This window comes from Trachurus japonicus, chromosome 22 (genome assembly GCF_045865225.1).
Source record: "Trachurus japonicus isolate A0001 chromosome 22, Traja_1.0".
In the NCBI taxonomy this organism is placed as follows: Eukaryota; Metazoa; Chordata; class Actinopteri; order Carangiformes; family Carangidae; genus Trachurus; species Trachurus japonicus.
Genome location: NC_140928.1, coordinates 13,698,291 through 13,715,839, shown reverse-complemented (window position 1 = coordinate 13,715,839; position 17,549 = coordinate 13,698,291). Strand labels below are relative to the sequence as shown.

Below are 17,549 nucleotides of genomic sequence, written 5' to 3'. Positions count from 1 at the left end.
GTTTTATTCTCTCTCTTTCTCATCATTCCTCTCCTCTTTTTTGTCATACTTTTCTTTCACTCCTTTTTTTTTCTTCCGTTTGTCTGCGTCAGGTCATTGAGTGGGATACAGTGAAGTGTCTGTGTGCTGCTAATTGCCAGTAAGAAAATGATCTAGGGGGTTTCTGTCTCTAAACTACAGTCCCCCGGTGCTGAGGAAGCCTCTGGTCCATGATGTGTGAATGGGTGACAGCAAAAAAAAAAAAAAAAAAAAATGCTGATCCGCGGATGTTGGGCAGAAGGAAGGGAGGGGGGTAGAGATTGAGTGAGGGAAGGAGAGGGAAAACCCACCACCTCAGCGATTCTGGGGGCCCGGCTGCTCTGAGCTGACAAAGACACCCAGATTGCGGCCAGAGGTTGTCTCAGCGAGGCGAGGTGAGCCAGAGCACCCGTCATGTAACAAGTCAGATTTAGCAATACTGCTGGGTCAAGTCATAGCCGGCTTGCACCACACACTGCTCGCCTCTTCTATTGCTCATCCATCTGAACACAAATTACTGAGCCCTCCCTCCTCGGAGAAATACAGTCTGTGTGTGTATGTGTGTGTGTGTGCACTCTATTTACACGTACACACAATTCAGAAACAAAGGTAACAACCCTTAAGATGATGGACGATGGACGGATGTGTTGTTCTTCTGTCTCAAGACTTTATACAAGCCTGAGGCCCAAGCAGATGAGGACAAAAAGCGAGACGCTGTTTATCTGCTCCCATGAAATAAGCCAGTGACAACGCAGCGTGTTCAGCAAACTACCTAGCACAAAACAGGGAAAAGGGGGGAGAGTGTCACCACAGAGACCACCCTCTTTAATCATGCCCTATTTCTTTCTCTATTTCTGTCTCTCTCTCTTTTGCTCTAACACTCACTACATAATTTCTTTTACTACCATTCTCCGTTTCTTTCCATTTTTCTTATTTCTCCCAGCACCACACATCCCACCCGTCCCTCCCTCCGCCCCCCTCCCCTCCTCTCTTATCAGTGACAGGCTGGAAACAGAAGTGAGATAAGGAAACGCCAAAGCCAATACAAGGTGTGGTGGTCGAACACCCAGGCAGATTAGTCATTGACACATTTGTCAGTTGACAATGGTTGAACGTGCAGCTCAAACTGGTAAATGGGAGCAGAAACAATGAGATGAATTTTCTTCCTCAAATTGCATTATGCGCCCTGTAGCATTACCAGTTGGATCCGGGTGTATACAGTTGGTTCCCTAAGCGCTGGCAGGACATATTACTAAAATGGAGCCGCCACTGCATACCTTAATCGGTTCCTGTCACTCAATCGCTCAGACAGACACACCAGCACTCATTTACACATCATGTATACTCGAATACACCAGGGTCTGCTTTATCACTCCCCCGCTTGGCTGTCTAGAAAGCCTTAATGCCTTAATGCTCATGTGTACCAACAGTTCGGGACACTCATTTCCAGACTGTGTGTTTGGAAATTGAACGTCTATGTCTTTCTGCATATTCTAGCTCTGTTGTTAACCAACACAATTGGATATATTGTGAATAACGATGTTTGACATCCAATTCAATGCAAGTTAGACATGGGATAACCCAGCATTTTCATAAGTATTAAAGAGGAACTATGCAAGATTTTTACCTTTAATAAATTTAAATCATTAAGTTATTAAACAGCTTTGGAGTAGTTGTGATGGTTAAATGACTTGTTAGCTCTCCACCTTCCACCTAGCGTCTCTTGGTCGAAAGCCAACCTTGCAAGATCAGCACCTCCGACCCGGTGTCTCAGATCTCATTACACATTGTTAACACCTATATTACATAAAACATTATCCTCCGCTCCACGGATTGACTTCTCATCGGCTCTGTTGAAAACAAATGGGCATGGCCAATGGGTGAGGGAGGAGGATTAGCAAAACAGCGAAAAGGCGACCGGACTTGCATAGTTCCCCTTTAATTACAGGTTATGTAAAATAAATATTGGAGGACTTTATTTCTTTCAGGGTTTTGTAGCCACCATCAGTTGTTGATGACTGTAAGCTTCATTAATTCTGCACTTATTATGAACTGTTTTTTGTTTTGTTGTTGTTGTTGTTTTTTCAAGATGAATTGACTTTGTATGTTGGACAAATGTTCTTCTGTGCTGTCACTGTTAAAATAATCACACCAACTTAAAACAATTTGCTCACTTATTTGGTGGAGTCTCTTCTATGATAGAGTTGCACTCTCAGTTCTACCATCAGGGATGATGTGTTTCAGAGACGACTGACCAATAATTGCAGCTATTTTGTCATCTATGGGTGACACTGAAGTACTCCGCAAACCCTCTGTGCCTGTCTCTGTGCTGCAATTTGTTGACTTTTTTTGAGGTCAAGCTATTTTTTTCTTCACTTCTGCCACAGTTCTTATTATAGGTGAAACAGTGTTCACAGCAATCGTCAACAGCCTCCATGCTGTTTGTTTTTCCTATTTGGAAGTTCCATGTGTGATAGTGCTGAGTGCTAATTAAAACATTCTTGTGTAGCTGAACCTCATTTAGCTCAGCATCAAGTTTTCTCCTTGCTCTGTTTCCACCAACAGTCCCTTATTTGCAAAGACTAAGAATACATTTTTATAGTAACGTTAGCAAATTGAAGCACCAAACTCCTGCACTAACAAAAAAGACTGGCTGACCTACTCAGACTGCAGCACTTTACCTCTCTGCTGGGTGAAGGAAGTAGCTACCTCATACCATAGTCTGTTTCAATTACAAAGCTTTGCTACTGTGCAGCATTTTGGATAACAATGCTTTTCCCCGGTACTGACATTGCAGCAGAGAAGTTGCACACTCCACACACTCTAACTTCTGTTTCTTTACAAACACAACTGATGATGTTGGTTATAAGTAACAACATTATTTCATTATTTCCACACAGAAGACAGACTATAGGATGCTTCAAAGTAATTGTGACTATGGCTTAGAGCTAAGTGGGAGGGTAACATAGCCCTTCAAATTAAGATTTTTAGGACAAAACAACAAGCGGTCAGGTACTACACTGATGGTGCAAGGTGCTCGTAACAAGTCACAAGTCATGGAGTTAACTATCACATTAATCCGGAGCTTTTTAATTAAGGTAAAAATGTATATATGTAATAGCCACGGCAATAATTCTGCTTAGTTCCTCTTTGACGTACATGCAACCAAAAAGACACAAAATGTAAATATTTTCTGTAACTTACAACAACTATTTTATGTTATGGTCAATCTTGTATCCAATCGTGTTGCTATGTTAGATCAAAACCTGGCTTTTGACCATCACATCACGAATTGGTTCTGTTGTGTTTCTTTCAACAAGAAACATTGCTAAAAACCATTGTGGCATTGCATAAGAAGAACATCCCAGAGCAAAACATCCATGCCTTTATCTCTGTGCAGATGGATTATTGTAATTCCTTATTTTCTTGTTTAAGCGAGTCTGCAATTTCACAACCTCAGTTTGTTCAGAGCACAGCAGCCAGGCTTTTGACAAGGACTAAACAAAGGGAGAAAATCACCCCTATTCTGGCCCAATTACATCGGCTTCCTATACCCTTCAGAATTCAGTTTAAAATCCTCCTGATCACATTCAAAGCTTTCCATAGCATAATTCTCAGTAACACAGTACTCTGCACCACAAGAGCATTCAGATCATCTGAACAATTGCCCTTAAATGTCCCATGGCCCAGGCTTAAAACAATGGGGGGGAAGAGGGGGGCATGTCCCTGCCATTTTACAGTAGTTGCAACTTCATGGATTGGCCTCACCCTCACTGTCAAGGTCACCCAAGTGTGTACTACTCAATGAGAAACTTTAAAAACCTCACTTATGTGCTGGTATTTGTCATGGGAATTTTCTTTCATCAAATAGTTACTCATTCTGGTTGACTTTATGTTGACTTTACTGTCTCTTAATGTTGTTGTGGGGGTTTTTTTGTTTGTTTTGTCTTGTGCATTTTTATTATTAATCCTAAATTACTCTGTAACTATTTTTGAAAAGTTTTTAAATAAAGTTTTTAATTGTATTATTTATTATTCAGTAAAGACGGACAAAAAGTTTGGAGTAGAGTCTGTAAAATGTCTTCAAATTAGGTTTCTATAACCTAAATTGTTTAACTCCAGCTCAATAGGAAATTGGTTCTGTTTCTGCAACACAAGTCAGACTTTTGCCACAGTCAAATGTCAAGTACATTTAAATGTTAATATCTCAGTGGGTTATGTGCCAAAGTATTGTGTTTCTGTGATCTGTGAAATATTAAAACTACACTGTTGCCCATAAAGTTGGAATAAAATATATATATTTTTTTACCTCTTCTCATTAAATGATTGTGACAATGTGGTTTGTTCTTGATAGATGAAGTGTATTTCTTCTCAAAACGTAACTGATCAATTCTCTTCCAAACATCACTGTGAAAATTAAACCACTATTAACCTTTATAATAAAAATAGGAACAGGCAGTAGTTACACTATTAGTTTTGTATTCTGTTGTATCTCTGTAATCCATTTCACTGAGTTCTACTTCCTTCATATATTGTTTAATAAATGCCACACAGGAACATGACAGTATCCTGCAGTGCATGACATGGATGTTGTGATTTGAAAACAGTGAGAAAATGAGAAAAACAGTGTTAAGCATTATCATGTGGATATTGCTATTTTAATTGTCATGGTATATATGTGGCAGGTGCCGTTTCTCTGACACTGATGAATATCTAATGAGTAGCTGATTAACCAGTCGTAGACATTTCTGATGCTGAGGTCCACAGATTAAATAATGTATAACTAAGGTTACAGCTATGATAGTTCTGTAATTATCTCCGAGACTAGACAGATGTGGAGTTGGAGAAGGTGATACTTGGGAACTGACTGATTACTTGCCTGCAAGAATAAGTTGGACAATATTTACTGCAGTCACTGCTATCCCCAATTTCAGAGATGCCATGAGTCAATTTTCAATACTTTAAAACGCAAATTGCGTTGCTGGATACAAGCAGATAGGCCGGATTTATAACTGCTTACAGGTGTGTGAGCACATGTGTCATTAGTACCATCTGCCTCATATACAGTATATAGGCAGCTTGATTTTGCTCCATGCAACACTTTGATAAATATAGTTCCCTGGGCCTCAGTGGCTTCTCTTCCCCAACAGCCCACCAGAGACAAACACTGCAAGTGTATTCTAGTCAGCAACCTGCCACTTTAAGTGGTGGTTCAATCAAGTGAATGGCCATGAGTCCTCTACTCCCTTAAAATGTTGCCATTTAGAATTATTGCTGCTGTAAGAGGTTGAAGAAGACTTGAGGAGAGCATGGAGCATGATGTTGTTTAATGTCACAAGATTCCTCCCTTTGTCTTTAAACCAGTTAACCCAGTATAATATTATCATATTTAGATTACATTGAAGACAATGAGAGAATGTAAAACCCTTTTCTGTTGCAGCACTGTAGATTTTGTCCCTTAGCTTCACAAAGTTTTCGGGTTTTTTTCTCCAGAAAGCTCCCACCGGCTCAATTAACTATTGATCAGATTTGTGGAAGCGAATGTAAATAATTAACAAAAGTGAAGATAGCATCTGCAGCTCTGCAAACAACTTCAATACAGAGGCCTCTGTGTCTCTGATCAATAGGGCGTGGACGGCATGCACAGCAGCCACTTTGAGGACCTCTGCAAGGTGGCCGCAGAAACAGAGAAAATCACATTTTTATCAGACATCGCAGTTGTGTCAGCAAAAAAACATCAAGACCACAGTAGCAATCAAGCACTGGCTGTTTTATTGTAGATACCGGAGTCGGGAAAACTATCTCCCTTTGACATTTAGACGTAATCTAATTAATTTTCTGATGTGGCATACTAGATGGTGAATGAAAACCGAAATTGTTGTTGTTAAAGCACTGAGGCGCAATTGGACCTTTTTCCTACACAGAAACTCCACCGAGAACGATGTGCTTCAAAAGAAAATCTGTCCCCCCTGTAACCAGCTCTGAGCGAAGTGATAGACTGGTTATGTCCAACAAAGCCTGTGTAAGTAAAGATGTAACATACTGAAGAGAGAAAAGCATAAAGCTCCTTGGGGAAGTACTACTGTATATGGCACTGTTGGGGGGAATTGAGAGAAGGCCTCTAGGTTACCCTATTTGAATATGAATGCCTCCCATGATCCACATCAAGGGCACTGACAGGGGCACCTCTATCTACAACTACCTCCAGCGGATGTGGTAGTGTGTCTGCATATTTGTGTGTGTGCGTGTGTGTGGTGGGTGCACAACTGATCACTCTGTGCAGCCATCAGCCACCGCATTATTCCAAGGTACTTTGTACAGTGCATTAATCACAGAGACCCTTGAGCGCTTCCACGGATCCAAATATTCCGACCTTGAGGTTACAAGAAAGACATTAGTCCTGATCCATTCAAAGTATTGGAGACAGGGAGGGGAGCAGAGGGAGGGGGCAGAAAAGCTTTCAAGGTAATGAAATTCTGCCATAATTTAAAGGAAAAGACTTGTGGGGACAAGCCTGAGCCTGAGTAAGAAAAAAAAAAAGATTAAATTGGATTTTTTTTTCTTTTTTCCCCTTTATTTTAAATTAGGCTTAAGTGCATGTGGGGGGTAGTTTTTCTTTCTCTTTTTTTCGAACAAAAGCATGATAACAGCATTAACGTCCAGAATGAATCGAATCATTTCCAAACCAATTAACCTTTGACAGAATGGATGAGTGGACAGGAATGAGAATAGTGCATAGAAGGGAAGAGCGAGAGAGAGAGAGGTGAGCGGAGGAGGAGGAGGATGAGGATGAGGAGGGTGGGAGGCAGTGTAAAGAAACAGGGTCTAGCACTTTGGGGGATGGCAGTTTGACCATGCTGACCATGATGGGAGATACTCGACATGTCTAATACCAGACATACCGGTTCAAACAATGTTGGTGGTCGATCTGAACGGAGAAACATCAGTTGAACATATGGCGGACCTGTACCACACACCGTCTCTCTTGTAAGGCACCCGGAGGTAAGCTGGGCAACAGGAGTCTCCAGAGAGGACACCAACCTACTCAATCTCACCTCTGTCTGTCCTGTCCACCCTGACTGATAATAGAAGGGGTCTGCAGTTAACCCCACTTATTCTCTATGCTGCTCTCACTCCCTCTCTCTCCCTCCATTCCTATTCCTATTCCTCCCTCACTGGCTCAGGCACAGCTGCAGCCGGTCCATTAAGTTAATTAAAGGCTCCATTTTGAGCTGGAGCCCGCTAGCAAATACGAGTGCCAATCAATAGATCTCTGGCTTATTTTGTGGGAGGGAGGGGTGACAGGACTGGTGCTGCATTCAGGGACATGATTTGTGGCCTTGGCAGACAAGCCACGTCCCTCTCTGTCTTGTCCTCTGTCTCTGTCTAATTTGGTAGCCACCTAGCCCCCTTCCACGATCTCCTTCCCTCCCTCTCTCTCTCCGCTCGTGTGATGTCATCACTCTCCCGTCTTCACCCCCAGCTGTTACTGCCTCCCAGAAGTCGCAGCCCTGTGTTTTCCTCCGAAAGCGTATTTGCATTTGCGTTTGAGTCACCATCTGCACAGAGGTGCCGGTTGCAGTGCGGCGGCTGAAAACCGGGGGGTCGGAGGGAGGGAACAGGCGGGCTGGCGTGGGCATCAGTGGAGCTGAGATCAACAGAGTGTCCGGGGGGGAGAGAGATGTAAACTTGGGGATGAAGAGAGGAAGTAACAGCGAGACACGGGGGGGGGGGGGCTCAAGATGGGGGAGACCGCACAGCGTTCCAGAGATCACAGCGCAAAATGAGAAGCTCATTTTTCATGTCTGCAGCCATGTCTCGAAGTGTCAATATCAGCTGTGGCATGCTGGTTTGAGGAGAGGGAGGCGGTTGGCTGCGTGTCACAGCGATGCATGGAGGCTTCACGGATAAAGATAATCATTGCTGGTAATTGAGATCAAGAAGCAAAAAGTAATTTCCAGTATATTGCTGTGTCTCCAAGCACCCCACAGAAGACGGGTCACTGGGCTCCATACCCAAAGACAAGAACAAAAGACGTGAACAATTTTGATATTGATTCACATTGTAAGTCATCTTCAGAAATAAAAGTTTATCCAGTGATTCTCCACTTTCCCCCAAAATCCATTTTCGCTATTGTCTCATATACCGCAGCAAGAGTGGAAGGCCCACAGGCTAAACAACCATCATCAGTTTCATGTAGCGTTCGTCTGCTATGAATAATGGCTGAGGGCGGCAGGCGGTGCAGCAGTTCAAGATCCACAGACAAGCTCTCTCCGCTGGATACCTTGGTTCCAACAGTCGCTCCATTCCTGCAGTCACACCAGCAGCATGGCAGTGCCACAGCTCATCTGGCTTCCTCCCAGCAGTCATTCCACAATTCTCTCCCTCCGGGGAGGCAGCCCATACAGGCCTTGATGGTTAGCCAGTGTTGTTTGTTGAAGACCTTTTTCTTCCACCTCCTTCCTCCACTCCTCTCTTTCTCTTTTCATCTCTCATTTTCAGTGAGAATGCCTGGTGCTTTTTCCACTTCTCTAATCTAAACTCCCCCCTTTCTCTCTCCTCTCTCCTCTCAGAGAAAGCCCAGGGGGGCTTGTTCATATTCTCTCCTCTTATTGTGTTTCATCTTTTTCCTTATGACACAGAACTATCCCCCCAGAGTCTCCAGCTTCCAGCCAGGGAGCTGGAGAAAACGCATGGTTAACCCCATTTTATTCTGTCTATTCAAAGGTTCCCCGACAAAGCTCTGGTGCTCACAGCAGATAAGAAATCACTCACACAGAGTAGAGGAGAAGGTATGGTATGCGTTCAACAGATGCAGAGAAGGTCATTTTCTGCAAGAGTGTGGCATTTGAGAAGGAGCAGTGCATTTCTGAGCAATATGTTGCACCATATTGTGCAGCTTACAAAACAATGGAGGAGCTCACTTACCGAGGCATCTCCATGGGAAAGCTGCTGTGGAAGGGCTGTGCTGCTGTACTTTTGGCTGGCTATTGTAACTCTTCTCAGATCTGTTACTTCAAGTTTTCTCGTGTCTTTTTTTTTTCAAGTATAATTTTGTTTTTTTATGCCTTTAATTGATAGGACAGCAGTAGAGAGACAGAAAAATGGCAGAGAGAGACAGAGAAAGGGGGAACGACATGCAGCAAGGGGCCATCGCCAGAACGGAACCGCTCCACCCACCGAGTAAAACGACGCCCCCTCATGTCTGAGCTTAACTTAAGGATATAAAGTCAGTTATCATAATATTAGCATGTTATAGTGAGCTCCTGTCCATCATGCCCTAAATCTATGATATTAAAACAACGTATATGTAAATATGCAACAAGGCAGCAATTTGAATCATAGGCCGTTCCCATAATGGTTTGACCATTTGCATACCATATGACGATTTACTGTCAAACAACTATGTCAAGTGTAGCACACGGCAGCTGTGAATTGACGCCAAAGTAAAGTGATGTACCCATGCTGTGTAATATAGCTGTCAAAAGAAGGGGTTATCAACCATAAGATATGATACATAAAAATGTAAATGGTTGGTTGAATGTGGGGGTGGGGGGTGGTACGTCTCCATCTCTGTCTCTGCAATGACCTCATCTCTCTTTCACCCCACTCTTCTGCTCTTGCTTGGTTTGATTGTGCATCTCTCTATCTTTCAGTTTCTCGTATCGAGCACACACACACTCCCACTGTGTTTCTTAAGCACATGCTCCCTCATCCTCGGTCACCCTAACCACCTCATTTCTCCAGCCCTCCCTCCTCTCCAACTCTCACTCTGTGCGTAATTCAATCATCCCAAGGAGATGGATATCCGTCCCCTAGGAGCGCTTACGCTCTCCATTTCCTAAAGCGCTTGATCAGATTAATTGATTGTCCCCCCCCTCATCTCTGCGCCCCCTCTGCCGACTGAGTCTGGGGTGGCAGTGGAGGGTGTGCAGAAATCAGGTTTGCATTGATATTTTTATAAAATGGCTTTTTCCTCCTGCCCCCAGACAGACCCCATAAAAGGACAAAAGGGAATAGATAAAGTACATGAGCCAGAAGAGGGAGGGGGGGGTTTGTGGTGGGTGGGTGACATGGGAGGGTGGAAGCCTGCAGGAACAGACAGGCAGGATTTATAAAGAGGACAAAACAACAACCTGGAGCATACAGGAGACACAGAGCTGAACAGCAGATCAAGGAACGAGATAAAGCAGATAGGCGATCAATGAAATAAAATAAACAAGGCTGTTTCTTTTTTTTTTGGGAGGGGGCTCTATTGTACAGAACTGTGAGATGAGTGTGTGAGCATGCATCTGTGTACCATCGCTGTTTGGCTGCGAGCCTGCAGAGCACAGCAGAGGGTAGGGATGGGAGAGTCGAACCAAGCCCCACAGGGAACGCAGGAAGCCCTCAACTCATCCATTATAACTGAGAGCCAAGCGGCTGCCATGTCTCCTGATTGCTGGGTCCCAGTAGACCTGTCTCCCTCGCTCGCTCGCTCTCTCTCTCCCTCTCTCTGTCTCTGTCTCCGTCTCCCTCTCTCTCTTTCTCGTCCCACTCTTTTCCTCTACCTCCCCCTCTCTCTTTTTGGCACCGGGGATCGTAGTAGATTTCGTTGCTGTTCCAGGCCTTCGGCTTGTGGTGGCAGGGGCCAAATACATGCACAAACATACAGCCACTCACACATGCAATCATACACACACTCACGCACACTGGCACACAAACACACATAAAGGATAGGAACTCACTCCTCTCTCTCTCTTATCTATCTGCCGCACATGTTCCCCATACGTGTAAAGCTTTTACCTGAGCGCGCCATTACAGCTGAGGCTTTTACCTCTGGAGAGCCAAATTACCTTTCAGATACAACCTTGCCTTTTTCAACTTGCCCTTGACATTTAGTTCACTTGCATTTTCCCCCTGTACATATAGACTCGAACACACACTATAAAACCATTTGCACAGACACACATGCGCGCATACAAGTTGTACGTCCCCAGGCTCATAATTCTTTATCAGTTAGACCTCACACGCTTTCTACACATTCTTCTTGTTCTACAATGTCTTCTACATCCAACAAATAGTTGTGTGTTTGCAGGGCAGAGTCCCACAGCTTAGGAGGGATCATGCTCTAACCACTGGGTAGAGCATGTTCTTTTAAGCTGCAAAGACTTTCATGCTTTGCATTAACAGGTAAAGCACTTAACATTTGTTTGAGTATGAAAACAAGAGACTAGTCCTGTCAATAGGGAAATATTCATCCAATAATGCGAGCCCCAGCTCTGTGCATATTGCTATCAATATTACACTACTATATGAAGACTCCACAGACAATAATGCATCCAAACACGGGATGTTTTGAAAGCATAAAATACCATTAGAGCTGCACAAATAATTGTGGATAACCTAGAAATTTGTTTTCTCTTTTCACAATCAATCCTGTGCTTTATTAAATATGCAATAGTTTTGATATTATCATTGATTTAAATTACTACTTGTTAAATTTATTGGTTGTTATCTGCTGATCCGTGAAGCAACACATTTGCAGTATTATGTCCAAGTCGTTCGCAAGACCACTAACTCAAGCCAATTCTCCTCTCTCTGCCCAGCATGGAACTGGTGTTTATTGAGGGGTTCTTAAAGAAAGCAATTAGCAAGCCAAAGAGGCTGAGGTGTATTTTTCACAGCCAAAAAAAATATAGCACCTTATATTTCACAAGTAGCAATAAAGAGGATTGCAAAACTCCAGAGTTACTTCAGCATTGTTTCTGCTTAATGCATTAGTATTGATGTATAGCAAAACTTGTTGCCATGTGTTTAGGTTGACTCTCTGTCATCCAGCAGGGAAAGCTCACATTTCAAAACAGGAACTTACCAACTGAAAATCAATCTTTTGACCTCCACTTACTCTGCATGGCCACCCATGCTACGGTGCACAGTTCTGACAACATCCAATAGTGACGCCAAGTTTGACTGCAAGAGATATCGAACCATTAAGCAGATTAAGTCAAGGAAACAGTGCTTGGACTGAAGTTCCTTTTTAATCCTGATTTTGTGACAAAAAGTCGAATTATGTGTCTTATATAAAGAATGGATGAAAAACAAGCAGTGACAAAGTTTACTTCAGGGTCACATCTGCATCCATCACAAGTAAGAGACAGTCTGTAGCCTCTTTGGTACAATTGAGACAAAGACAACAGGAATGAACACAACAACACTAGTACTGTACCACAAGTGTGAAAAGCTATATATTCCAAGGAGCTCAACATATGCTCTTTCTAATTATTAATGATTATGACACAATGTATGATTACAGCTGCAAAACTGACTGCTAATTGTTGCAGCACTATGCAGCAAAACAGATACTGATGATAGTACACTACCCTCCACTGCCATCACAGAATGTCAGGAAAACAAAAAACAAAAGATTTTTTTTTTTTTTTTTTTTCCATTGAAGGTTATGACAAAAGTGATTTTTCACCAGGAATATTACAGTAGCTCACACTACTACCTAAAGCCCACTGCTGGGCCATTACGGTGTGAGAGGGGAAATGTTAATGACATGCAGCAGATGATTCATCGAGCCCACAGAATCACATGCTGCTGCTCCCTGCTGCTTAGAGGGGGGAACGACCATGTCAGTGTCAGGAGGAGGCAAACAGGAGCCGTGTGCACCTGCACAGAGGAGATGCTGGTATTGATTGGACTGACTTATTTGGCTAAATATGCGGCCTGTTTGTCTATTTCATGGCCAGTTTGAGAATTTGAGGGTTGCATTGGCTGTTTACTGCTGTACAGAGGGGAAACGTGTACACACAGTGTCGGAAGCTGAAACTCTGAGCTGAACACATCCACGCCCATCAATGCAGGCAGTCAGACTGACACACACACACAAAGACAAACTAGTGCTCAGCCAACAAACTAAATAAACATAGCATTTATTTTTCTTTCCGAAAGACTCTTTCTTTCTTACTTTCTCCAGACTTTTTATTTGCTAGGGGGGGCTGAGCTCTCAGACTGGGATTGATCCTGAGCTGCCGTCTTGAACCTGTGCCCCGGAGGCAGCTCAGTGCAAACATGCAGCTACCCCTCTCCACTTACTCCAATCATGGTTACACTCTCCGTTACACTATACACAGCACACAAGCCACACGACAGATGAATGCGCAGAGTGCCGACCATCTGCACCTGCACTGTTTTCAACAAGCACGAGGTTGATGAAGACCAATTTTGACTAAACTGAAAAATCATCTCCTCCATTTACACTGTTTCATAGAAAACACTCTAGACGCTTGTTCACAGTCAAAGTGCAAACTGTAACAGTCACAATGGACTTAAGCAATAAACTCTACGTTAGCCAAGTATTTTTAAAAATGACTGGTGTGTGTATAAGTATTCGGGGGGATCAATAGGCATAACAGCCACACTAGATATGACAGCAACAATTTCATCCAGCAGATTCCATTTGCTGAGTGCTTTTTCATGGGCAGCACAAAAGAAATCCATTATTTTTTGCAAATGCAAAGACTCATTTGAACATTTTACATAAATAATTCATACAAAGAGAGTTGCTTTTACAGTGTTTTCACCTGAAGACAGGCAGCTAACTAGCGAGAAAGCTCGCTCACCCACCCACCCATCCCTCCTCTCTTTGAAGTAGGAGAAAAGGGAGGAAAAGGGCATAATTTGTTTGATTCATTTATCGTTGCTTACTATGAATAAATGTCATTAAGAGTGGTTGCTGCACGGCAGTCGTGAAGTTATGGAATAGCTGGCAGCTTAGTGGGAGCCGAAATAAAGCAACATGGTGATTAGAAGAATGCATCCGTCCCACACACACTGTGCCAGTCAGGAGCCTAATGGCTCTGTTGGGGCTCGTGTGTTGATACAAACACACAAAAATACATACACAATTACTGCCTGTGTTTTGCTGTGACTGCCCCGAGTTCCTATAGAGGATGTGATTGATAGGTCCAGTGAGACAGGTGAAGCGTCCAAGTGAGCTAATCTACACTGCCTCCTACAGGATAACAGCCAACACTGGACCTGGGAATGTGTGAGAAACTGCCATCATCCCCTTCAGCTAAGTCGATAATGGTGACGATCAATGATGTTTGCATAGCACATACAGTATCAACTTTTTATGTTGAACCACCAACTGCCTGAAAGCAAAGACAGACTTAAAGCCAGAGGCTGTGCACAAAGACTACTGTAACTCAGAGTTGAGTGTTAACTGTAAATAAGAGATTCTTGGACGTTATCTGACAGATATTTTCTTCATGGTCTGATTGATGTTTCTTTTGCAAGCTCCTAATTAGGTCCCAATAGCTTTGCATCTGCTCCTAAAGGTTATTTAGAGAGCCTACACCCCCATCCCAATTCTGACATACAATGTTCCCTAATGGCAAATTTAGCCCTTTTGTCAATATCTTGTGAAACACATAAGCATTATTCAATCTCTACCAAAGGGCAGCACCCCTACCTTCCATGCAATGCTGTTGCCTTTGGCGCCGTGCTCCAGCGCCACCGGTAACTCTCCGCGTTCATAGGACCTGCGGAACGTGGTCTGTTTATAAGGGCGTTCCCGAAAAGCCCCTGCAGACGGAGGACCCACCACCTGGTCAGACACAAAAGGAGAAAATGGGAATGAAGAGACAGGAGTAAAATAGAGAAATAAACACAAGGAGACGACTTACACAACAAGTGAGAGTGTTGTCGTATGAAATCAGAATTGACTGTGATTTTCTCCTACAAGAATAGAATCACTCCCACTGCCTTTTCTTAAAAGTAATTCAGGGAGACACATGTGCCTGCTTCTCTACTCCTCTAAGGAAGGCAAAACACAGATAGTGTGCACTTGTGTGTGCATGCGTGTGTGTGCATTGGCCCTGTAGCCAGAGGCACTGCCAAAGGCATTGTTAGGATCATCTTTTCTCTGCCTCCATATTGGATATGTGCTATTACTGCGCCACTGAAAGCCAATGGGACTCCTATCACATCAGTCACAGTGTCTGCTGCCACTGTTGTGTGGGCCACTGGTGGTGGTCCCTATACAACAGATGTAAGGAAATGCAACACACGGAAGTGGAAAGGAGAGATTTTAAGATTAGAAAAAAAGAACATGTTCTATAGAAACAAACAAAAAGGTGTTATTCTTCAATTTTACAAAAAAAATGTTCTTATCAACATTGAAAGATACAAGACAGGCCCCAGAAGGACCAATTACCCAACAATACCTACAAAGAAACATTCATACTCCAGCAACAAAGTAAGTGAAACCTCTCAGTGAAGACCCAGTAGTGAGATTGTTCAAGTGGGATCCACCCATATACTTGAAGAGCTTGGATTTATTTGATTGAAAACATTAGAGCTTTGCAAACAACATGTTTTAGTGAATGAATGACAGAATGTTGGAGCCAGTCTTTTCCCTGTCTGTGTCCCTTGTGTGCATCCTCCACCATCTGTGTCGCGCTGCCACATGACTGGCAGATGTGTTGCTGTCATTAATCCTCAGATTACCACCCACTGAGAAACAGAATTTTTGCCACTGCAGTCCACAGCCGGAGCAAAGCAGAACTGGGGATGTGTTATCTTTGGCATGACTGTCCAAGATTGGTGCTCAATTTGAGAGATTTCAGAGAGGTTTTAGTCTTTTCCTATGATTCTACCCAACGGTAGTTTGGATTTTTTATGTTACATCATTCACTAGTGTTGCTCGTTTGTTGCATAATTCAAAAACAAAATAGATATGGAAAAGCCTAGAACCACAAATGTAGCTCAATAAATCCGCCACCAAGGAATGATGTAACCTGGATCAAAGTTTCAAAGTTGCACGTGCGATGTGGTGTAGCTGGTGCCAGCAACAAGAGAAGCAAGAAGAGAGGAGAAACTATTATGAGGTACCCTCCCCGAGTGTCTCTGAGCACTTGCTGCATTTCAACAGCCCTAATGCACCGTGGGATCGCAGCACAGTCATTTCAAATGAATTCGTTTGGAGCATTTGTTTACCATGCCAGGGAATTCTGAATAATATTATGCTGAATTAATAGGCACAGGTTTGTATACCTGCAGGAAAAAGACTACCCAAACAAAATGTCTGTGACTAACAATGCATGTAAAACACAAGAAAAGACACTCTGCAGTATCTCCTACTGTACAAGCAGAAAAGAAATCCTTCACAACAAATAATACATGTATGCCTGTGATCATCTTTTAAACTGCATAGTATAGTATGGTGCGTTTAATCATGATGGATAATAAAAAAAACAAATGTTGCCCCATCTCTTTTGTACAACCCTGTAAATAGGGCACTTCTGAAAAAGAGAGACTGCTTCTACTTTTCCTTGCATTAGGTTTCTAATCCCGGCTAATCAATAATCATTTGAACTGTTTTAACCGAGTATCATCATTATCGTTAGTCACATTGGCTCAATAGCAGGCTGTTCCCGTTCCAAGTGTACCATACATTAATGTAAGAACTCAAATGCCTTTTGTTGTTTCATTAGATGCATCATATATCACTGTTGTCTGTTTGTCTTCCCTCCTTTCTCCGTGTGTCTCTCTTCATTCCGTTCACTGCTGGAGTTGTTCTGCAGCCCTGGCAGAGGAAATAGGAAGCTGTAAAGCTCGCAAGATCAGTGCTGCTCCAGCCTGCAGGAGTGACAAAGCCCTCATATCCAGGTAGCTACGACGGCAGTTGAGCCACGCTGCACTGGGAGGCTAAAAATAGCTCAGACTGGGCAGTGGGGAGAATGAACCCAGACTGCACTGACTGGCTGAGCAGCTTTTATGGTCAGGAATGATGACGCTGCAGTCAATTCCATGGCCTGTGTTCATGGCTGACGTGTCGCGAGCTTCGCGGCTATTTCCCCCAATTTTCTCTCCAGTTACGATCATTTGCTCACCAACCGTCGGCAACATGCATGCAAAAATGGCACATTTCCTCGTGGCTCTGCTCACCTTACAAAAAAAAAAAGCCAAACACAGAAGCCATTTCCTCCATCACTGATGTAGACTGCTGTTCCAAGCAGCTTAAGGAGAACTGTAATAGGAACAGCATTGTGGGGAGATTATCACCTGCCGGTTTCCTGATGTCATTCCAATGATCTGGCTGCTCCTGTTCTGCCATTCATGACATTTGGATCTAAAGCCTCCGCATGCTGAGAGAAAAACAACTATCACTGAATCCCAATAGCAATACCCACTATGCTACTTTGTGGTAGCATGGCTTAATAAAAACTAGAGTTTGTTTCTAGAGTATTGAAGCCTTCTGAGAAGCAACATGAACATATGGGCTGATCATGACAAGCATTTCATGTAAGAAGCTCACAGTGTCCGCGTGGTGGGAAACAGTCTCTCTAAGTTCTGTCTCATATGAATGGGCAGGAATTAATGTTTATTCAATTTTTACTAGCTGTGATGACAACAACTGCCACTGATTCTGTTGTAATGACGGTCAGCATGTCACATCCTTATTCTCTGCACATCTCGCAAACATACATCCTGTTTTCCTCTGGTTGCATTTACTATGAGCAGCCCTACAGGTGGCTCTG

At 43.2% G+C, this 17,549-nt stretch overlaps 1 protein-coding gene across 3 annotated transcripts in view; it reads right to left on the bottom strand.

Moving 5' to 3' along the window:
- pacrg (PARK2 co-regulated) overlaps positions 1 to 17,549 on the bottom strand; it is a 130,435-nt gene that overhangs the window by 95,053 nt on the left and 17,833 nt on the right. For all 3 annotated transcript variants that reach the window (XM_085767473.1, XM_085767474.1, XM_085767472.1), the window contains one exon: positions 14,480 to 14,614. In XM_085767473.1, the coding sequence (XP_085623599.1) occupies positions 14,480 to 14,614 (135 nt within the window). The remainder of the gene's footprint in view (positions 1 to 14,479; positions 14,615 to 17,549) is intronic.